General features: G+C 46.8%; 1 protein-coding gene across 1 annotated transcript in view; it reads right to left on the minus strand.

Annotated features, from left to right (window-relative positions):
• LOC147106663 (tetraspanin-32-like) overlaps nt 1-24,256 on the minus strand; it is a 212,866-nt gene that overhangs the window by 67,297 nt on the left and 121,313 nt on the right. Inside the window, exon 5 of the mRNA XM_086007699.1 lies at nt 11,920-12,021. Within this exon, the coding sequence (XP_085863825.1) occupies nt 11,920-12,021 (102 nt within the window). The remainder of the gene's footprint in view (nt 1-11,919; nt 12,022-24,256) is intronic.

Raw genomic sequence — 24,256 nt, forward strand, 5'->3', positions numbered from 1 at the left:
GACCAATGCCCTTTTCAGAAGGAGACGCCAGTTCATCTCCTTCCCCATGACCGTTGACAAGCAGCAAGAGCGTGCAATGGGCTTTGCAGCATTAGCGGGCTTCCCCATGGTGCAGGGCGCCATTGACTGCACGCATGTGGCTTTGCGGGCACCTCTAGAGAATGCTGAGGATTACCGCAACCGGAAGGGCTACCATTCGCTCAACGTGCAGTTGGTGTGTGACCACAGGCAGCTCATCCTAGCTGTCAATGCCCGCTTTCCAGGCAGCAGCCACGATGCCTTCATCCTGCACCAGACTTCTGTGGCAGACATGTTCGAGGCCCAGCCTCACCCACGAGGATGGCTTCTCGGGGACAAAGGCTATCCTTTGTGCACCTGGCTGATGACCCCGCTCCGTGCGCCCAGCACCCCTGCTGAAGAGGGATACAATGACAGCCATCAAGCAACCAGGAACATCATTGAGCAAACAATCGGCGTCCTGAAGCAACGGTTCCGCTGTCTGGATCGTTCCAGGGGAGCCCTACAGTACTCGCCTGAGCGAGTCTCCCATTTCGTTGTCGTGTGCTGCATGCTGCACAACCTGGCTATCCGCAGGACTCAGCCACTGCCAGCAGACATTGGAGGACCACCAGAGGAGGAGGAGGAGGAGGAGGAGGAGGAGGAGGAGGACCAGCACAGGACGGAGGCAGAAAGTGCAAGGGCCGCCCGTCGGCGGCTTATTGCAAGTCGGTTCTAGGCCCCCTCTCAGGGAATGGCTTGTGCCAATGGCAGAAGATGAATGTAGCTGCTCCACAAGCCCTCAGCCGAGCAGGGCAACCAGGACTTCCAAAAGAAAGCATGGACAGTGCGATTTAAGAATTTTTTTTACTGTGATACCTCTGTGCCCTTCCCACATGACAAACTAATGGAGAGAAACCCCCCCCAAAAACACAAATACACCAGTCTCGGCCTTTACAAGTAAAACAAATACACCAGTCTCGGCCTTTATATATGAAACAAATACACCAGTCTCGGCCTTTAAATATGAAACAAATACAGCAGTCTCGACCTTTATATATGAAACAAATACACCAGTCTTGGCTTTTATAAGTAAAACAAAACATTTGGCCACACCTTCTACTTTTTCCCCTGCGAGGGTGATCCGTTTCGCTTCCGTGACTGGCCCCTACCCGCCCTGCAGCTCCTCCTCAATGGGACCCCAGTGGCTGCAGCAAGGCTGGGGGAAGGCTGCTGAGGGTCAGATGATGAGACGGCAGATGCCCTTGGGGGTCGGCCTGGACCAGCTCCAACTCTGCTTGGGCAGCAGCAGTCTGTCCAACAGCTGGTGGCAGCTGCAATGGAGGAGTGACAGTGTTGGCTGCAGGAATGCTGCCAACCTGACAGATCACAGGCACTCCCTGGTCGGCTGATACATTGGCACGTGCACGGGCCAGCACTGCAGCATGCGCAGCAATCTGCTGAGGCACAGACTGCTGGGCTGCTGCGGCACAGCGAGTGCCCCGGCGATGCCTGGCCAATCCAGCGAGTGTGGCAGCAGTTAGTGCCCGTGTGGCCCTGGTCTGTGTCTGCATGACAGCAGCCAGTGAATGCACGGCACGACTGAGCACTTGGCTAGAAGCCGCCTGTGAAGCAGCGAAGCCCTGCTGACTCCTAGCCTGTGCTGCAGTGATGTCCTGCAGACTCCTGGCCTGTGCTGCACTGAATTGTTGCAGACTCCTGGCCTGTGCTGCACTGAATTGTTGCAGACTCCTGGCCTGTGCTGCCCTGAATTCCTGCACACTCCTTGCCAGTGACTCTATGGAGTCAGGCATCCTTGCCACTGCAGCCATGAGCTCAGTGTGCCTGCGCTCAGCCTGGGCGCCCATTTCCGCTAGGAGCCGCACCTCCTCTGCGCTCACCGTAGAAGGACTGGAGGCCGCACTCACCCTCCAGGGAGAAGGCCGCCGAGCTTCCCCACCCCTCCCGCGTTGCTGCAGCCCGCTGGTCCCCGGAGCTTCACTATCCTCCGACCCTTCCCCCCTGCTCCCCTCCAGGGAAGACGTGTCACCATCATGGCCATGGGCTGCCTTGGCCGAGGGTGTCCCTGATGGGCTGGCTTCCTCTTCCTCCTCCTCTATGTCTGACTCAGACACAGTGCCAGTTTGAGGGGCCGCCTCCTCACCTGGTGAGTCACCATCTGAAAGCAGGGAGGCACAAGAGTTGCTTTAGAGTGAGGACAGGGCGGCAGCGAGGGAGGCATGAGTGCTGCTGTCCACTGCATTGGTTCGATAGTGGCAAAGGATGCTGCTGTGAGGCGCAAGTGGAAAGGGAGAGGTCAAAAAGGTGATGACCTTACCATTGGTGCCCAGAACAGGGTCAGCATCTCCAGTGGCGACGGGGCCACTCAGCCGGCCTGCCATGATCTGCTCCACTCGCTGCTCGAGGTCGCTCAGCTGTTTCAGGTCAGGACGACCTCCCCCGGTCTGTCGCTGCTGTCTTCTGTTATGCGCCAGCTTGGCCTGCAAGAGAAAGGACCGCCTCTAAGTACAGTGTCAAGCCCTGATCTTGCCTGCACTGCCTCCCATGTTCGATTAACCCTGACAGTGTGAAGCCCTGATCTTGCCCACACTGCCTCCCATGGTCGAATAGCCCTGACAGTGTCTAAAGTCCTGATTGCGCAAGTGCTTTTCATGACAGTCCCATAGCTGCTGGATGAGGGCTGCCCATTAGGGCTTTCAGACCTGTTTGGCTGTAAAGTGAGGTGCACATGCAGGGATGAGGAGGATACTGGAAAGGGTACTCACCCTGACAACCCGAGTGAGGTCGTTGAATTTTTTCCGGCACTGGGTTGGTGTCCTGCCAACCATGCTGTTGGACGTGACCCTGTTTGCCACATCCCTCCATGCTTTCCGATATTCGGCGGGCAGCGGCCTCCTGCCACCCTCAGGGAAGAGGATATGGCGCCTGCGGTCCACTGCGCCAACCAGCAGCCTCAGGTCACCCTCGCCGAAGCGCTGCGCTCTCTCCCTGGCCTTCTCCATTCTCCTGGGTGTGGAGCTGTTCCAGAAGCAGTGTTCAGGCCTTGCCTTAGGGCTGCAGTGTGCAGGGCGTGGCAGCCAAGCAATTCCACCCTCCCCCTTTAAGTGCTGACTGGCGCCTGACTGTCTGCCCTCAATGAGCACCTCGCCGTACCTGCGCTGCGCCCGCCTTTGGTGTTTGCGCCCCGGATCGCCGGCTTAGTGCCTAATGATAGTCGTGCATCGCCTGCTTTAGCGCAGCAGCAACCTCTTGGGGCGATGCAACTGAATATCGGCGAAGGTGGCGCTAAGTTGCGCCGGGCGCAAAAGTTAGCGAACGCCATGCTGTAGCGCCCCAAACGTGGCTATACTGAATTTCTAGGCCTCAATGTTTTCAAGGGGAGACTGGATAGGCACTTGAGGGAAATAAACTTGCAGGGCTACGGGGATAGAGCGAGGGAATGGGACAGAGAGCTGGCATGGACTCGATGGGCCAAATGGCCTCCTTCTGTGCCATTATGACTCTATGAAGTGGAGTCACTGTTGTAATATGGGAAACGCGGCAGCCAATTCGCGCACAGCAAGCTCCCACAAACAGCAATGTGAAAATGACTGGATAATCTGTTTTTGTTATGTTGGTTGAGGTAGAAATATTAGCCAGGACACCGGGATAACTCCCCTACCCTTCTTCGAAATAGTGCCATGGGATCTTTTACGTTCACCTGAGAGAGCAGACGGGGCCTTGGTTTAACTTCTCATCCAAAAGTCGGCACCTCTGACAGTGCAGCACTCCCTCAGCACTGCACTGGAATGTCAGCCTAGCTTTATGTGCACAAGTCCCTGCAGTGGGACTTGAACCCACAACCTTCTGACTCAGAGGGGAGTGTGCTACCAATTGAGCCACGACTAACACTGGTACATTGAGGTTGGGACATTGAGGTTGGGGTGATGAGGTGGCAGTCGACCTCACCACGAGATTTTGCTTAATTATTCCTCTCCCCCCAACCCCCGCGACTTTGGACAGGATTGCAGAGGAGAATATAGCCTTTTTTGTGTCAGTAGCCTTTTGTCCTCGGGGCTACCCCGCATATGCTCATGAAGTAGCCGCTTGCTTCACGGTGCTCTGCAGTTGTAAGGTTTCATCGACCCATGCATATTCACCGACAACACTTGTGGGGTGTACAGCGTTGCCCGAAAGGTTGTCTCGATGGTCTTTTGATCATCCACCTGATGGCAGGACCAGGAGGATATTGATCCCTTGCCATGCAGACAGGAAATATCTAATGCTGGAAGCCTCAGCAGGTGATTGCTGTTCTTCCACTACCACCTCCTCATGTTTCTCAGCTGCATGGGAATGGGGTGGATACCCAATGGCCTACCTTTAGAAGACAGGTGGTCTGTGCTTCAACTGGTCCTCCCTGTTCAAACTCAGTATCTTAATGCCCTGCGGTGCTTGGCTCCGTGTTGGTGACTATGCCAGGTGGAGTGTGTAACATGATCGGTCATCTTGGAAACAGCCTATATTTTAGGAGAAAAAGACGCCTTACTCTGGTTTCAGGGAGGAATGCCTTATAACAGACGTTTGATGCCATGTTGCTGTTCTGAAAAGTGGTGCCTCAGAGTGGGAGAATGAGCAAGGAATGAAAAGGAGGATATGTGCTGGTGGAGGCAGCGTATTTCCGAACTCTCGCACCCCTACTCCTTCCGCGGTCTTGGGGCCAAATAGTCTTGATGGGTGATCTTCTCAAACGGCTTTAAGCATAGTGGTCGCCACCCACGCATATTTGCTTGCGGCAGTTGTGAGCAATCATTTCCTGGAATCGCGCACAAGAAATCCAGATGTTAGAACTTGGCAGAGCACCCAGACAACCAGCCCTGTGGCAGTGCAAATTACACTTTCTGTGGTTGCAAACCAGTGTAGCATGCAAGTAGGCTCCGATGACAATGCAGCTTGAGAGCACGTCATTCAATGTTCAGCTGTTCCAGTGCAAGCTATTAGTGAGCTGCACAAAGATTCCTGTGGCTTTTCTGCAACTGCTTAGAAAAAGGGAAAGTTTGTCTGGATGTTTTGCACAGCGAGTCCCCGAGAATGCTCCCTGATGATGGAAGCCTTGTCTTCCAGGAGCCACCCAGACAGTCTGCTGTCTTGCCTGATTAGAGCTGGAAGGCTGGGGTTTCTTGTGACAGATGCACTGTGGCAACTCTGAAGATTTGTCAGGATTCATTGTAACTGGTCACATTCTATTTGAACACTAAGGGAGCAGAATTTCTTTCTATTCAGAAAATTGGTTGGCTCCAAAGTTCGATCCTGTAGTGCAATGTGGATGCTATCTATTGCTCCTTTAACTTTGGGGAAATCAGCAACATGATAGAACTGAACAGCCCTTTCATGTCATTGTCCAGGAGTCATTCCAAAATGATTGAACACCCCAGCTCTGAAACAATGTCAGTAACCTGGCATGTGGAGGAGCATACAACTCAGTGATGCTGCAAAAGTCCCCAGTTGCAGCTTGGAAGGTGTCTGTGGCATAAAAGTTGAGAGTTGTACAGACAGTCATGGATAGAGCTGCTCTCTTACTTGATCGGGGCTTCAGGCTATCATCCAGAAGCTGGCAAAACTCATCCAGGGCTTCCTTAGTGAAGACAGGTTGCCGATTGCACAGCTTCTCATTCAGTATCTCATAAGGTCTGCGGGGCCTATATACGGATTGTGGGGGGTGGGGGTGGTAATAGTAGGTTTTCCTTGTATTGATTTGTATGTGGGTTCAATTACGACACATTCATGAAAGAGATGTCTTTTTATCTAAAGTATGTTCAACTCAGTTAACAGCATTACAGGAGACACCATCTTAGAGATCCATCTAAAACGAAACTAAAACTAAACTGCTTGTCTCTCACATGCCCTCTGCTGGTCAGGCATAAATAATCAATCAGGCAAATATGCTGGTAAGGCATAAATAATCAAACAGGCAAATACCATCACTATTTGCTGATATCATTACATTTCCCTTTCTTAAAACAAAAGTATTTTACTTTTATCTAACAACATGTTTTCTTTGTATTACTCTGCATTTTAACTGTAACACTTAATGAACTTACATTATCATTATCATTATCAAGGTTTTTTAACCTTGTTTTGTGTGTTCACATGAAATATGTAAATACACTAAAACTTGAAGAGAGAATAAGATAACATTACTTCCTTCTATAACAAGAGTCCTTAAACTTGCTCTATGAGCCTCTCAGGAGGCTTCACGCATCTTGAGCATTTTCTGATTGATTGTCCTTGAATCTGAGTTGTTGCCTCAGATGATGGTTTCTCAGCTGTGTGATCAGGTTGTTCAACAGTATCAGTCTTTTGACTTGCTGTGGCTGGTCCCATGAGAAGATCTCGACGATTTCTTCGCAGAACAGCACCCTCATCTGTCTGAATGGTGTATGATCTTGGTTGAACTTCACTCAGGACAGTTCCCTTCTGAGTCCATATGTTTGTTTTGTCTTTGAACCTTACTTGGTCACCAGTGTGGAGTTCAGGTAGGTTTTGTGTTCCTCTGTCATAGTAGTACTTTTGCTTTTCTTTCTGTTGTTCTTTGAACTTCCTCACTTTCTCCCCCTCTTTTGTTTTCAGGAGGTTCTCCGGGATGGGTAGGTTTGACCTTAGCAGATGTCCCATAAGGAGTTGGGCTGGTGACATACCACACTCGAGCAGCGTTGTGCGGTATACAAGCATGCTCTGGTAGAAGTCAGTTCCACTGTCTTTTGCCTTGCACATCAGTCTTTTCACTGTCTGGACCGATTTTTCCACTAGTCCATTGGACTGTGGAAAGTGAGGACTTGACGTTGTGTGGACAAAGTCCCACTCTTTGGCAAAGTGTCGGAAACTTGCATTGTAAAACTGGGGTCCGTTGTCTGTGAAGACCTCGCTTGCCACGCCATGTCTGGAGAATATGGCTTTCATACATGTTATCACAGCATCTGAAGTGGTGGTGCACAGTCTACAAACCTCTGGATACAGGGAGTAATAGTCTGTGACTACAAGATAGTCCTTCCCTTGACATACGAATAGGTCAGCGCCTACCTTCTGGTAAGGTCTGTCTGGCGCTGGGTGTGGCTTTAGTGGTTCTACCGGATTGCTTGCTCGATATTTCAGGCATATTGTGCAGTTTGACACCTCATTTGTCACATCTTGGTTGATTCGTGGCCAGTACATCACCTCTCGTGCTCTTTTCTTACACTTTTCGATTCCCAGATGTCCTCCATGGATCCTTTTTCGCATCTCTTTTCTCAGACTCTTTGGGATAACTATTTTACTTCCTTTGTAGATGATGTCTTCGACCACTGATAGTTCCGCCCTGCAGTTCCAGTACTCTGCCATGTCAGGTGAGCAGTCTTGCTTCATGTTGGGCCATCCATCCAAGATGCTTTTCCTCAGTCGTCTCATTGTTTCATCTTTGTTTGTCTCAGTCTTTATGAGCTCCATTTTTGCATCTGCTATGGGCAGTGCACTTGTGATCATGTCCACGTAGGCGTTCACTTTTTCATCCATTTTGGTGTTTGCGGGCTCACTTGGGTCAACAGCTCTGGACAACGTGTCTGCTGTATACATCAGCTTACCCGGTGTATACGCAACATTCAGTGTATAGCGTTGCAGCCTGATCATTATTCTTTGTATTCTAAGTGGACAGCTATTTAGTGACTTTTGGAACAATGCAATCAAGGGCTTATGGTCAGTCTCTACACTGATTGCTTGTCCTGACACAAACTGGTGAAATCTTTCACAGGCGTATGTGATGCTGAGCAGCTCCTTTTCTATTTGAGCATATCGCGTCTCCGCGTCTGTCATTGAGCGCGATGCATATGCAATAGGTTGCCAGTAGTCATATTTTTGCAGAAGAACGGCACCGAGCCCACTCTGTGATGCATCTGATGATATCTTGATGGGTCTCGCTGGGTCATAAAACCTCAGAACTGGTTCCTCTGTGAGCAGTTTCTTTAGATTGCTCCATGGCTTCTCATGCTCATGATTCCATTCCCATTCTATGTTCTTTTCAGTTAGTCGTCTCAGTGGCGCCATCTTTTCTGAGAGGTTGGATATGAATTTCCCCATGTAGTTGATCATTCCATTAAACCTCTGCACGTCCTTTTTGCATTGTGGCTTTGGCATATTCTCAATGGTGGACACCTTTCTGGGATTTGGTCTGATGCCCTCACTGCTAAGGATATCTCCCACGAATGTCAGTTCTGTCACCCCGAGCTGGCATTTCTCTCTATTCAGCTTCAGGTTTGTTTTCCTTGTTGCTTCCAGCACTTTTTTCAGTCTCTCGTCATGCTCAGTTCTCGTGGTTCCCCATACTATGATGCCATCCATTGATGTATCAACTCCCTCCAGGTGCTCATAGATCATATGGATAGTTTTGTGATACACTTCAGGAGCTGAGGCAATGCCAAATGGTAACCTTAGGAATCTGTATCTGCCAAATGGACTGTTGAACGTGCACAGTCTTGAACTTGCCTCGTCCAATTTCATCTGCCAAAATCCTGATGATGCATCTAACTTGCTGAAATACTTTGCATTTGCAAACTGTGACATGATTTCCTCACGTGTAGGAAGCTTGAAGTGCTCTCTCTTTATTGCTCTGTTTAGATCTCTTGGATCCAGGCAAATTCTGAGCTTTCCATTCTTTTTGTCCACAACGACGAGGGAACTCACCCACTCAGTTGGCTCATCTATCTTCTGAATCACGTTCAGGCTTTCCATCCTGTCCAATTCTGCCTTCAGTTGCTTTTGAAGAGCAAACGGAACTTTTCTGCATGGATGTATGACCGTTGGCATACTTTTATCTACTCTGATCGTGTGTTCTCCTGGAAGGCAGCCTAGACCCTTAAATAGGTCGTTGTACTCTTTCATGAGTTCATCATAGACTGTCTCTCCTTCACTTTCCACAATGAGGACTCTCTTTACCAGGTTCAGTCTCTCACAGGCTATTAAACCTAGTATGGCTTGCACATCCTTTGGCACCACGATTAATGCTAGCGTGTGCTCTCTGTCCTTGTGTGTCACTTTGACAATGCATCTTCCTTTCACTGGTATATTAGTACCTGAGTATCCTGTCACTTTCACTTTTATTCCATGTATCTTTGGTCTGGGTCTAATTTTCTTAAAATCAGTCTCTAATATCACATTAACTTGTGCTCCAGTATCCAATTTAAATGGAATGTGTATGTCATTCACTTTTAGTGTCAACATCCTGTCTCTTTTTTCTTTTCAGACACAACATCTACGTAGAACTCCTCTATCTCGCTTTCATCTACTGCATGGACCTTGCTTTGTTGCACTTGGTTCTTACAGCAACGGGCATAATGGTTGTTTTTGTTGCAACTATTGCATGTTTTACCATATGCTGGACACTTTTTTGGTGGATGCTGTGTACCGCATCGACTACATGACTTTCGATTGTCCCTTTCATTTTTGTTCGCTGGCCACGCCTCTTTTTTCACATTGGCGCTCTTTTTGTTAAATGGTTTGTGTCCGTTCTTTCTCACTGCATCCATGTTGCAGCTACTGTCACTGAACAGCTCCTTTGCCTGCGACTTCACAGTCTCTGTAGCCCTACACAGTGCTATGGCTTTTCCCAGGTCTAGATTTTGCTCTCTTAGCAGTCTTTCCCTTAGACCATTATCTGGAATACCACACACCAGTCTGTCTTTTATCAGCGAGTCTGTCAGTCCCCCAAATTCACATGTTTTGCTTCGGTTTCTCAGTTCAGTCACATACTGATCAATAGTCTCTCCCGTTTTCTGTACACATGTGAAAAATCTGTGCCTCTCAAACATCACGTTACGTTTAGGTATGCAGTAGGCCTCAAACTGTTCCATTATTTTATCCAACTTCATTTTGTCTCCATCAGCAGCGAATGTGAAGTTATTATACACCCCCAGCGCTTCATCACCCACGACATGTAAGAACACTGACGCTTTCATTTTATCACATTTCTCGTCAGCTCCGATTGCCGCTAAATACAACTCCAAACGTTGTTTGAATCTCCTCCAATTTTCAGCCACATTACCTGTCAACTGAAGCTTCACCGGTGGGTGTAATCCTACCATTTTTTCACTTCGTTAGCTATTCTCCAATGGTAAGTAACGATGTTCTCTTTTGGCTTGCTAATATGTGGAGAGCTGATTTAACTTCAGATTTTTCCTCTTCATCTCTTTCAATCACTTCTGTCACCATGTATTGGTTTGTATGTGGGTTCAATTACGACACATTCATGAAAGAGATGTCTTTTTATCTAAAGTATGTTCAACTCAGTTAACAGCATTACAGGAGACACCATCTTAGAGATCCATCTAAAACGAAACTAAAACTAAACTGCTTGTCTCTCACATGCCCTCTGCTGGTCAGGCATAAATAATCAATCAGGCAAATATGCTGGTAAGGCATAAATAATCAAACAGGCAAATACCATCACTATTTGCTGATATCATTACAGTCCTCATCCTTTTTTGATGCTGCCTCACTCTTCTTTGCTCTATTCTGTTCTCCTCCACCCTTGTTAGGATAGCAGCAGCAGAATCACGATAGGGAAACCCATGCTGCTCAGTGGTATCCCTTTCTATGAGTGGGGGTTGAAAATGTGCTGATGACCAGAGAGACTCTCACTGTGACAGTTCTGAAGTGCAACTCTATAGCTCCCACAACAGAAAAAAACCTTCTCAAAAGATGCAGACAAGTATGAAGTAAAAGTACTCCATGCTGTTGAGGACCTTTAAATGGTTCAGCTCCACCAGTCTGGCCAGCTCCTTATGTGTGTGTGATTTATTTATATGTGTGCAACTTAAATCGGAAGAAAATGATGTCTAATGGGGGCATAATTGCTGGGAACTCTGACTCCTAAACCCATGCATCCGATTTCTTTATATGCAGTTCAAATGGCACCTCACAACTATATTCAGGGCTGCTTTTTGAGTTGTCAGCAATTTCTGGGGTTGTGTCAACTTTTATAGGTTGGCATGAATGTTTATCGTTGTCTGGTAACTCACCCAAGTACCCACTCTGCATGACCCTAAACAATGGGTGTTGGCAGGCTGAGTCCAATTGCAATACTTATCATGGGGCCTTAGCCATGATCTGTTACCTCAGCACTGACTAGGGATCAAACCTTCCTGGTCTGTATGGCTCAGCTGCCCACTGCCTTAACCCGCTGAAAGAAAATGAAGAATTGCATTCACACAGTGCCTTATATCTCTCAAAGTGCTTCAATACAAATGTAGTGCAGTTAAATGTGGCAACCATTTTGTGCATAGCTGAGAGTTTTTGTCAACAAAGCTGGTTCCATTCTTATCTATCCAATCGTAGCCAGAGAATCACCTGCAATGACTTCAGATCCCGCTCCCGCATCGTTACTTCTGGAGTCCCTCAAGGATCTATCCTTGGTCCCCTCCTATTTTTCATCTACATGCTGCCCCTCGGCAACATCATACGAAAACACGTCAGGTTCCACATGTGTGCGGACGACACCCAGCTCTGCCTCACCACCAACTCGCTCGACCCCATCCATTGTCTCTAATTTGTTACACTGCTTGTCTGACATCCAGTTCTGGATGAGCATAAATTTCCTCCAACTAAATATTGGGAAGACTGAAGCCATTGTCTTCGGTCCCCGCCACAAACTCCGTTCCCTAGCCACCGACTCCACCCCTCTCCCTGGCAACTGTCAGAAGCTAAACCAGACCGTTTGCAACCTTGGTGTCTTATTTGACCCCGAGGTGAGCTTCCAACCACATATCTACACTATATAAATGCAAGTTTTGTTGTTGTTGTCAGATTTCTGTAATGTCTACATTTCATAGTTTCCAATTAGTATCTCTACTACAGCAGAAGTCTGATGGGACAGTGGAAGCTGATAATACCATTACTTACAGTTGAGTGAATGGCTACTAAATTCTGCTTTGAAGGGCTTGAGATGTTTCTCATGTAATCGTCATATAGAAAATCATACACGTCCTTCACTGCGTTCTCTACCTGATGAAACACATTGTATTCAAATGTTAACAATCACATACACACACATCTCTTCAGCAACAATGTAAACATTTAAAAATACACTTTGTTACAGCCTGGCAACAGGAGATACACTTTGTTTTGCCGATTTTCCTCCTCCTGTCCCCTCCCAACTCATCATGGAACATGCACCTGAAAAGTGCTCCACCTGACGTGGCCTGAATTCATCTGTATTTCTGGGCTTGGTCACTTACATAGTCCAGACACTCCAGTTTAGGTTTGTACCACGTTTGAAGGACATCCACAAGAAAAGAAAGAAAAATTAGTTAGCTTTACCTTCTTACTGATAGCAGCAAACTTCTTTTTCATTTGCAGCCAGATACAAGGGATCTGGGCAATTGCATTGACTGAGTCTTCAACCTTTCTCCATCTGCTTACACTTAAGTTTTATTGGGGTGGAGGGCATTCAGTTCGAAATAGGGCCACCCTCCTTTAGTGCACCCCCTGAAGCAGGATCTCCAACCTTTCAGCATCAAAAGCAGTGCTGTCCACATGTCTCCGCTAGGTCATTGTGAGCAATTAGCCATTTTGCCCTTCAATGGTGAGATTCTTTTAGAGCGGCTATGTCCATATTTACTGCCTCCCAGCTAAGTGTGCTATAACCCAAGCTCTCTGGGCATGGCTTTCATATGCTAGTAGCATATTCAAATTAGGGATTAGAGACTTCCATTGGAAGATTTGGCACAACCAGACCTCTGAGCTGCCAGGGCAGATGAGCCTGTGCCATGGACCAGCATAACACTATTTTTCAAGCGCAAAAAAAATCAATGCTCTGCATTAGTGCAGAGGAAACCTGGTCGGAGGATTACACAGCAAGATCCCTGGAAAACGCAGATGGGAGGAACCTGCTTGGTCTATTTTGTTGACTAGGGAAACAAGGGATATGCTGTGTTGTACAGAAGGACAACTTTTTCAAAAGTAACTAGTCCAATAAGATAGGCAGAAAATTACAGAAAGATGATGACTAGGATATATTTTCCAGTCCCAGACCAGAGGACTGCAAGTCTTTCGTTCGCACAAATCATGAACGGTCAACTCTTTCCTATCTTCTGGGAGCAGCCATCATATATTATTTAAAGTAAGCTCCCAGCCTGGACTGAGTCTGGCACTGGGAACTTGTCAAAGGAAATAGCTGGCAAAAAAAACGGTGGATGGCAAAGCAAATGTTTGAGCAGGAAATGGAGTCTGTGGCGACAGCATGTTTGTTGGCTGGTGAAGTGGAGGTGTTGTATGAGGTGGGTGTGAGAAGGTTGACCTGATTCCCCAAGGCCATCAGTGTAGTAAGAGTGTCAATAGCCAAGGCTAAAGAAAGTCCTCCAGAAGCCTTTTTTCCAGTCTGCCTTCATCTTCAAATAAGCCAGGCTCAGATGACTGCCTTCAAATGAAAGCATCATGACTGCTGCCTGCGAAGGACTCATGGACCTGTGTGACACAGTGCCATTGGTCATTGCTCAGCTGCACACTGATGAAGCAGAACTCCTTTCATATTTATTCATATTGGGCCATTGTGGTTGGAGGACTGGATGGGCACATGGGCACTATCAGTCACCCACTTTGCTTTTGGAAAGTCAGAATTTCACAGCCCCGTCATCCTGCTGTTGCCATTCGGTGGGAAAGGAGATGAAATTGTTGTCCCTGTTGAATAAAGCATTGGGAGCCTATTGATGCTGCTGATGACCTCTGCATTAGCCTGAGGCATAGAAACTGACGGCTGCAGTCACCTATATGGTAACTGGCAGTTCCGTCCCATAGGTTGGATGTTGTCTGCAGGTCTTCCAGAAGCAGATAATGATAGCTATGTAACCGCCTCCAGAGACACCGTTCTTTGTTTGTTGCCAGGTAGGTATGTCTGGGCCTGTAGCTGTAATGTGTAGTGTATGTGCTTTAAGTCAGAACTACTTTTTACAGCTCCTGTATACTGTAGTGCCGGCAGTAACCACACCGGTTTATAAGCTGTGCGCATGTCTCTGTACTCCAGTCTAGAGATTGCCCTCCTCCAGTAAAGACCTGTTATTTGTTTATGTACAGCATCCGTGTAATTATTTATCCACTGAACCACGGATCTAACAGTGGCGACGAGTGTTGATGCGAATCTACCTGCAACATTAAACAAAAAAAAAACAAAAAAAATAGTCGAGTCCAGGAACACGGGCGTCAACCGCGAGCAACCGCCCAGCAGTCAGGCAGCGATCTAACTTCGCTGGGGAGGCTGTGGAGAGCCGGGCTTGGTTCCCCAGCCACAACGAGCAGTAAGAGACCGACGACAGGTCCAGAGCAGACCCTTCCCGAGCAGCGGCGGCTGGAGCTGACCGACGGCAGAGAGAGAGAGCCGGGCAGCGTCGACGGGGTAAGAAAAAGGGTGAAGAGAGCAGGGCGCAACCGGGGGTTGATCACCAAGCGGCGTCGAGGAAAAATACTGCAAAAACCGGAGAGCGAGAGGGTAAGAAACAGCCGGGTTCTAGACTGAGCGGCGTCGACAAATATCAAGAGAAGAACGCGCAGAGCACAGCCAGGGATCACGGGCTGATCAGGGTCCACGGGGCGAAGCAAGAGGAGATGCCATTGAGCCGCGGAGAAGCAGGGAGAGCGCGGGAGGCGCCATTGAGCCGCGGAGAAGAAGGAAGAGTGCGGGAGACGCCATTTTGCGAAGCCGCAGCAGAGAAGACGGGCGAGCGCGGGAAGGAAGGAAAGCGCGGGAGACGCCATTTTGTGCCAGCGGAGAAGAAGGGGAAGCGCGGGAGGCGCCATTGGTGATAGTTAATGCACAACCAAGGATGCCGAAGAGTGGCAGTATCTCTACGTTCGACAATGAAGTCGAAGATTGGGCGACATATGTGGAACGTATTGAGGTGTACTGCAGGGCGAATGAAGTGCCAGATGCTAATAAAGCACTGGTTCTGTTAAATTCCATGGGTGCAAAAACTTATGGGTTACTGTGAAATCTAATAACCCCAGAGAAGCCGGTAAACAAGAATTTTGAAAGCATAGTAGAAATCCTACAGGACCACTTAAACCCCACACTGCTGCTGATAGCAGAACGATTTAAGGTCCATAAAAGGAACCAACACAAAGACGAAAGCAATGCTGAGTACCTAACGGAACTGCGCAAGCTATTGAAATACTGCCAGTTTGGAGCGGGACTAGCAGACACGTTAAGGGACAAGTTTGTGTGTGGGCTACAAAGTGAAGGAACCCAGAAACGGCTTCCATCAGAAAAGGACCTTACGCTGGACAAAGCTTTCAGTATGGCAGTATCACACGAAGCAGCTGCAAGGGGCGCTGCAGAGATACGACGGAGACCGCAAGAATATGGCACCAATGAAATGACCTATGGAACAGGGAAGTGCTATCGCTGCGGCAGAACAACACATGACCAGAAAGATTGTTGGTTCAAGGACCAAGTGTGCAGACAGTGTGGGAAAGCAGGACACATAGCAAGAGTCTGCAGGTCTGGGAAGAAAACCAACAGTAAGAAATCTCCACAGGAGAAGTAAAAAAGGTACACCAGGTGATGGACAGTGGTTCAGACGAACAGAAAAGTGACACAGACTCCGGAAGCAAGGAGCTGGGTTGTCTGAAACTACATAATGTAACCGAAATGGAGGATCACCAGACTATCTGGGTTACACTCAAGATAGACGGAGTCCAAGTGGAAATGGAATTGGACACAGGGTCAGCTCTAACAGTCATAAATCAAAGAGACTACAAGCGGCTATTTTCACACATACCCTTGAAAGCTACAGAGATTGTCTTGAAGACGTATACGGGGCAAAAAGTCTACCCCAAAGGAAAAATAAGGGTGAAAGTGACATATAAAGGTCAGGAAATACCTAAAATGGATATATATGTATTGCCAAATGGAGGACCACCACTGCCAGGATGTGAATGGATCCGGAAGATACATTTAGATTGGCATTCCATACAGGCACTGAAGGTGGAGGCCAAAAAGGATGACGACATCACACCTGGACGACTGTCAAAAATGCTAACTGACGCAAAAGAAGTGTTCCAGGAGGGACTAGGAACACTAAAAGGAATAACAGCAGCAATTAAAATAGAGGATAATGCAAGCCCAAAGTTTCTGAAGGCCAGACCAGTGCTTTATGCGATCAGACCAGCGGCTGAAGCAGAGCTGGAAGGGTTGGAACGTTCAGGAGTACTGTCCAAAGTGGACTGGAGCGAGTGGGCTACACCCATCATTCCTGTAATGAAGAGGTCGTTGAGTAATACGCCTGGGGAACCAAAGAAGGTCCGCATCTGTGGGGATTTTAAGGTGACAGTGAACCCAGTCCTTCACACGGTGCAATATCCGCTTCCATGAATTGAGGATATTTTCGCCTCGCTATCTGGTGGTAAACGCTTCACAAAAATTGATCTAGCCCAGGCGTACTTGCAAATGGAGGTAAAAGAAGCTTCGAAACATTACCTTACGATCAACACCCATAAAGGTCTCTATCAATACAACCGGCTGGTGTTTGGAGTAGCCTCGGCTCCGGCTATCTGGCAAAGGGCGATGGATCAGGTCCTGCAAGGGATTCCAGGGACCCAGTGTTATTTGGACGACATCTTGGTCACGGGCGAAAATGACAGTGAGCACCTCGCTAACTTGGAGAAGGTGCTCGCCAGATTAAAGGAATATGGGCTACGAGCTAATCGCCACAAGTGCGAGTTTTTCCAGAAACAGATCTCGTATTGCGGCCACGTCATCGATGAAGAGGGGTTACATAAGTCCCCTGACAAGATAGAGGCAGTAGTCAAGGCTCCAGCACAGGAAAATGTGTCACAACTGAGGTCGTTCCTCGGGCTGGTAAACTATTCCCACAAGTTCTTACCAAATTTGTCTATGGTATTACACCCGCTGAACACCCTACTGCAAACAGGGGTACCATGGAAGTGGGATGACGAACGTAGACGAGCTTTCCAGAAGTGTAAAGAATTGATCACATCAAAAGAGGTGTTGGCCCATTTCAACCCAGCACTACCAATTCCTTTGGCATGTGATGCACCACCCTACGGCATTGGAGCGGTGCTGTCGCAAAAATTCCTGGACGGTTTGGAGAGGCCAGTAGCCTTTGCGTCTCGGTCACTAACCTCAGCCGAGCGCAACTACGCCCAGATTGACAGGGAGGCCCTCAGCCTAGTATGGGGAGTAAAAAAATTCAACCACTATTCAATTCAATTCAATTCAATTCAAATCGCTTTATTGGCATGACAAGGTACATCTTATGTTGCCAAAGCATCGAAAAACATTCATGGTTGAACACATAAATACAGATCTATCCATACAGTGTATAAACAGATATATCCCTGAGTGTATAAATATACATTCATATAATTTGTATATACTCTTTTCTTATATTTAGTGGTTGTCCCTCTGTTTATGGCAAGCTGTAACATAGTGTGCCGCTAAGGTTACACAATTTCTCTCTTCCCCTAGTAGGTATGGGAGTTTTTGGTCGTCATTCAAATTTCTGAATTCCGGGCATATTTTTGTGAATTTTGGGTAGAAATTCTCCCTTATGCCCTGATATTTTCTACAAGCTGTGAGGAAGTGCATCTCTGTCTCCACCACTCCCTGACTGCAGTGAGAGCATATCCTGTCCTCTCTTGCTAGCCGGGTCTGCCTGTGTCTACCTTTTTCGATCGCCAGGCTATGTTCACTAAGTCTGTACATTGTCAAGGTTTTTCTCAGTTTGCTATCCTTTACCATGGTCAGGTAATCAGCCATGTTGTATTGTCTGTTTGGGGCCAAGTAGCAATTGAGTTTGTTTTGGGTTTTTGTTGTTTCTGCCCAATATGACAGATATTTTTCCTTTTGCTTAGTGACGATTGTGTTGGGTCGAATTCTTTGTGTTACGCTGTCACTGTCCTGGGGCTGGTTATTGTTAGTAGTGTTAGTAGTTACTTCACTGAGTCCCAGGACTATGGTCCTCTCTTGGCATTTCAGGGCTTCGTAATGATAGCAGTGGGGGTTGCTCATTTTTAGGTGTTTCCAAAATTTGGTGGCTCTTTTTTGGATAGTGATTATTAATGGATATTGGCCTAGTTCTGCCCTGCATGCATTGTTTACGGTTTTCCTTTGAGTCCGGAGGATACTTTTACAGAATTCTGCATGTAGGATCTCAATTGGGTGTTTGTCCCATTTTGCAAATTCTTGTTGTGTTAGCGGTCCCCACACCTCACTGCCAATAGAGTGCAATTGGTTCAATTACTGATTTAAAAATTTTGAGCCAAATGCTAATTGGGATTTCTATTTGGATTGATTTTTTAATGGCATAGAAAGCCCTTCTTGCTTTCTCTTTCAGTTTATTCACAGCTAGATGAAAATTTCCCATAGAACTGATTTTTAAGCCCAAGTATGTGTAGTTAGTGGTTTGTTCAATTTTGGTTGTTCCTAGTGTGAAATTTATTTTGGGTCCCTGATGTCTGGATCTTTGCTGGAACACAAGGACTTTGGTTTTTTGGGGATTTATTATCAGGGCCCAGGTCTGGCAGAACGACTCCAGCAGATCCAGGTTCTGCTGTAGACCCTCCTTAGTTGGTGACAGCAGAACCAGGCCATCTGCATAGAGGAGGAATTTAACCTTGGATTCATATAGGGTGAGGCCGGGTGCTGTAGATTGTTCAAGTAGTTTTGCCAATTCATTTATGTAAATATTAAAGAGTGTCGGTGAGATGGGCGAGCCCTGCATCACCCCCCGCCCCTGTGGGAAGTATTTTGTTTGTTTGTCTCCAATTTTAACTGCACATTTATTGTTTGTATACATTGATTTAATTACATCATATGTTTTTCCCCCTACCCCGCTTTCGATAAGTTTCTGGAATAGACCGTCGTGCCAGATGGAATCGAGAGCCTTCTGGAAATCTATAAAGCATGCATAGATTTTGCTTTTGTTTTGATGAACATGTTTGTCAATTAGGGTCTGTAGGGTGAAGATATGATCTGATGTTCTATAGTTTGGTAGGAATCCAATTTGGCTTTTACTCAAGACATTGTGCTCCTCAAGGAAGTTTATAAGTCTTTTGTTTATGATACTACAGAATACCTTCCCCAGGTTACTGTTTACACAGATGCCTCGATAGTTATTTTGGTCGACTTTGTCCCCACTTTTGTATATGGGCATTATGAGTCCTTTGTTCCAGATATCAGGGAAGTAACCAACACTCAGAACCAAGTTGAAGAGTTTTAGGATAGCCAGTTTCATTTTATCGTCTGTGTGTTTAATCATCTCGCTTAGTATGCCGTCTGCACCGCAAGCTTTTCCTGGTCGCAGGTCCTTGAGTTTTTCAAATAGTTCTTTTTCTGTTATTATGGAGTCTAGCGGGTTTTGGTTATCTTTTATGGCCATTTCGAGCTTTTCCAGTTTTTTGCATATTTGGTGTTGCTCTGGCCTTTGTGTGTTTTTCTGGTATAATTTTTCAAAGTGGTTTTCCCATGTGTCTCCATTTTGAATGGCCAATTCGTCGTGTTGTTTTTTGTGTAATGTATTCCAGTTGTCCCAGAAACAATTGGAATCAATGGATTCCTCAATGGAGCTGAGTGTATTCTTAATATACTGCTCTTTTTTGGTTCTGAGTGTGTTTCTGTATTGTGTTAGTGTCTGACAATAAGTAAGGCGTAATTCCTCATTTTCTGGCTGTCTGTGTTTTTGGTTTGATATTTTTCTAACTTTTTTCCTCATGTTATGGCAATCTGGGTCAAACCATTTTTCATAGTTTTTGTTTTGGGTTTGTTCTTGCGAGCTTTCAAGTTTGACCTTGTTGCCAAATTATCAAAAATATTATTTAGGTTATTCACTGCCCGGTTTAAGCCTTCTTTATTGTGAGTGTATAGAAAGGTGTCCAAGAGAGCTTGAGTTGATTGATTGCTAATTGCTTTCTGGTATTTTTCCGTGCTGTTTTTGGCCCATCTGTATGATTTTTTGGTGTTGTACAGCTTACTGGGTTGTGTTTCTGTGTTGGTTGTTTCTGTCTTTTTAAGATACATAGTAATTTGAATGTGGTCTGACAGTGTTGTTTGTGGTTTGACTGTGAATGCTCTGAAAGAGGATGGGTCCAAATCCGTAATCATATAGTCTACGGTGCTACAGCCAAGAGGTGAGCAATAGGTCGATCTTCCTAAGAGGTCTCCCATGAACCTACCATTGACAATGTACAGACCCAGGCTTCGACAGAGCTGCAGGAGCTGTTTTCCGTTAGTATTTGTCTGTTTGTCGCAGTTATGCCTGTATGGATGGGAAGGGATATCAAAGTGGTTATTCCCGAATATGCAATTGTTTCCCTGATTATTGGTGAAGTCTGGTTCTTCGCCAGTTCTTGAATTGAGGTCACCACAGATCAACACGTTCCCCTGGGCCTGGAATTGGATAATCTCCCTCTCAATGTTGGAGAAGGTGTCCTCTTTAAAGTACGGGGATTCCATTGGGGGGATATAGAGTGCGCAAATGAAAACACCTTGAGTGTTAGAGATAATCCCCCTCTCAATTTTGAGCCACATGTGGTTTTCGCCCTTTTTTATAAATTTGATGCAATTCTTAAGCTCTGTTTTAAACCAAATCAGTATGCCTCCAGAGTCTCTGCCTTGGGTTACTCCTGGCAATTTATTGGAGGGGACCACCAGCTCTGTGTACCCTTGGGGACGGCCAGTGTGTCCTTCTCCTCTATACCAAGTTTCCTGTAAAATGATAATATCCAGATCTTTAGTTTCATCTATGAACTCTGAGGTCCTACTCTTCACATCGAGCACCGAAGAGCGTAGACCTTGGATATTCCAGGTCGAAATATATAAGGATTTCATGTTAAGTTTGATCTTTTACTATGATAGGTTAAAGAATGATATGTGTTTGTCGTGTCTAAATGGGGGAAAAAAAGATCATCTCAATTGTCTATAAATGCTAATACTACTTGGTTACAGCTCTTTCTAGTAACTAGTCCTTAATTTTTTAATTTTTTAATTTTTTTAAATTTTTTAATTTTTTTTTATTTTTTTCATTTTCTGATCCATAAGGCGGAAGTAGATGCTGCTGCACATCTGCCTAGTGTCTCTTAATGGATTGTCTCTGCTTGAGGTATTGCGTACGCCCTGTGCATCTCTCCCTCTATCTATCTGCATGGACAGAAGTTCACCTTGCTGACTGACCACCAACCACTTGTCTCCATCTTTAATCCTAAGAAGGGCGTGCCAGTAATGACTGCACAGCGGTTACAAAGATGGTCCCTGTTTCTAGGGGCGAATCAATATGAAATAGAATATAAAGGCACGAGACAGCATGGGAACGCTGATGGGCTATCGCGCCTGCCACTGCCTACTGTGGAGGAAGCACCAGCAGTGGACCCTATCGAGATATTTTATTCGTCGATAATTGAATGATTGCCAGTAACAAACGCGGATATAGAGGAGACCCTCAATGATCCGACGCTGTCACGGGTATATGAATTGACGGTGAGGGGATGGCCAACACATGGCGACTCACTGTTGCCAGCATTCTCATCCAGAAGAGAACAGCTGTCAGTATGCCAGGGGACAGTGATGTGTGGATCCAGAGTGGTGATTCCACCCAAGTTAAGGGAGAGAGTGCTAAATGAGCTACATGAAGGTCATCTGGGGGGAATGAAAATGAAAAGCCTAGCTAGGGCTTATGTGTGGTGGCCGGGAATCGATCAACAAATCGAAGACCTAACTAAGAGCTGCTTAGGATGCCAGAAGGTCCAAAATGCACCACCACATGCCCCTCTACACCCATGGGAGTGACCCTCCTCTCCATGGCAACGGGTGCACATTGATTTCGCTGGTCCATTCATGGACTCAATGTTCTTAATAGCAGTGGATGCTGATTCAAAGTGGCCTGAGGTGATAAAGATGTCTTCAACCACTACAGAGAAAACGATTGCAGTCCTACGGACCATATTTGCCAGAAACGGGTTGCCAGAGCAGATCTGCTCTGATAATGGACCACAGTTTGTGTCCGACGAGTTCCAAAAATTCATGAAAAGGAATGGGGTAAGGCATTACACATCCGCCCCGTATCATCCAGCCACTAATGGATTGGCTGAGAGGTTCGTACAAACCTTTAAGAAGGCGATAAAGGCCATGTGCGACGAGGAAATTCCACTACAGCATAAGATGGACAATTTCTTATTAGCCTACCGAAACGCGATACATGCAGTTACCAACCAGACCCCGGCCATGATGTTCTTTAACCGAAGGTTGAGATCTCATCTGGACTTGCTCAGACCAAATGTGCGAGGAAATGTTGAGGACAATCAATTCCAGCACATCAACAAGAAGCCGACAAGGAGCTTCAATGTAGGGCAACCAGTCTTGGCCCGGGACTATCGAACAGAGAAGTGGCAACCTGGAACAATATGTACAAGGCAGGGGCCATTAATGTACACAGTGGATGTCGGGGAGAACATTGTGAGACGCTACGTCGATCAGATCTTAGCATCACAGGAATGCGTCAACCCCATGTCTCGAGTACCTGAGGATGAACTCGACATTCCGGTAGTATCTACTTCAGACCCAGTAGCAGTGGAACCCGCTGAACTACCCGATGAAAGGGGGTCAGAATCGCCTCTGCACCAAGAACAAGAACCTCCAGAAAGGCGCTATCCCGAAAGGGTCAGGAAGCCGCCCCAAAGACTGAATCTATAAATGGACTTTTGTTATTGAATGTACATGTAAAAATGTAATTGTTATTTGAATATTAAGGGGGTATTATTAATCTAAAAAGGGAGGAATTGTAGTGTATGTGCTTTAAGTCAGAACTACTTTTTACAGCTCCTGTATACTGTAGTACCGGCAGTAACCACACCGGTATATAAGCTGTGCGCATGTCTCTGTACTCCAGTCTAGAGATTGCCCTCCTCCAGTAAAGACCTGTTATTTGTTTATGTACAGCATCCGTGTAATTATTTATCCACTGAACCACGGATCTAACATAATGCATCACAAAACAGCAGGTCCAGACAGTATACTTTTGAAATAACAACAGAAATTGCTGGAAAAACTCAGCAGGTCAGGCAACATCCGTGGAGAGAAATCTGAGTTAACGTTTCAGGTCGAAACCCTTCTTCAAAACTGGAAAGAAAAGAAAATAGATCGAAGGCAGGGCTGCAATCGAACAAAGGAAGTAAAAGAGACAATAAAAGGTATTCGAAACCAGACGAGATGGTAATGGCTCAGTGGAGACAAAAGACAGCTGAGATTAGGTGTGAAGTGTGCTGGCAGGATAGGAGACAGCTGCCAGGTGGGAGAGAGAAACAAAAGGAAAGGGGGGGGGGGGGGGGAAAGGAAGACCCAAAACAAAGGGGTGGAAAAAATTATAAGTAAAAAAGTAATAGGGGCCGAGGTTATGATCTGAAATTGTTGAACTCGATATTGAGTCCGGAAGGCTGCAAAGTGCCTAATTGGAAGATGAGGTGCTGTTCCTCGAGTTTACGTTGAGCTTCCGTGGAACAATACTAGAGGCCAAGGATGGTGAGGTCCGAGTGGGAATGGAGCGGTGAATTAAAATGACAGGCGACCGGAAGCTCGGGGTCACCCTTACGGACTGAACGGAGGTGTTCCGCAAAGCGGTCACCCAATCTGCGTTTGGTCTTGCCAATGTAGAGGAGACCGCATCGTGAGCAGCGAATACAGTATACTAGATTGCAAGAAGTACAAGTAAATCGCTGTTTCACCTGGAAGGAGTGTTTGGGGCCCTGGACAGTGGGAAGGGGGGAGGTATAGGGGCAGGTGTTACATCTCCTGCGCTTGCACGGGAAGGTGCCAGGCGAAGGGGAAGGGCAGTTTGGGGTGATAGAGGAGTGGACTAGGGTGTCTCGGAGGGAGCGGTCCCTACAGAATGCTGAAAGGGGAGGGGAGGGGAAGATGCGTTTGGTGGTGGGATCACTTTGGAGGTAGCGGAAATGGCGGAGGATGATCCGTTGAATGTGGAGGCTGGTGGGGTGAAAGGTGAGGACAAGGGGAACCCTATCATTGTTCCGGGAGGGAGGGGCAGGGGTGAGGGCAGAAGTACGGGAGATAGAACGTGTAGTGTATGTACCTTTAAGAGAGAACTACTTTTACAGCTCCTGTATACTGTAGTACCGGCAGTGACCACACCTGTATATAAGCGTTGAGCATGCCTCTGTACCCCCAGTCTTGAGACTACCCTACTCCAGTAAATACCTGTTGATTGTTAAGTTACAGCAT

The sequence above is a fragment of the Somniosus microcephalus genome, chromosome 15 (genome assembly GCF_052327205.1).
Source record: "Somniosus microcephalus isolate GS21.2 chromosome 15, FLI_Smic_1.0, whole genome shotgun sequence".
NCBI lineage: Eukaryota > Metazoa > Chordata > Chondrichthyes > Squaliformes > Somniosidae > Somniosus > Somniosus microcephalus.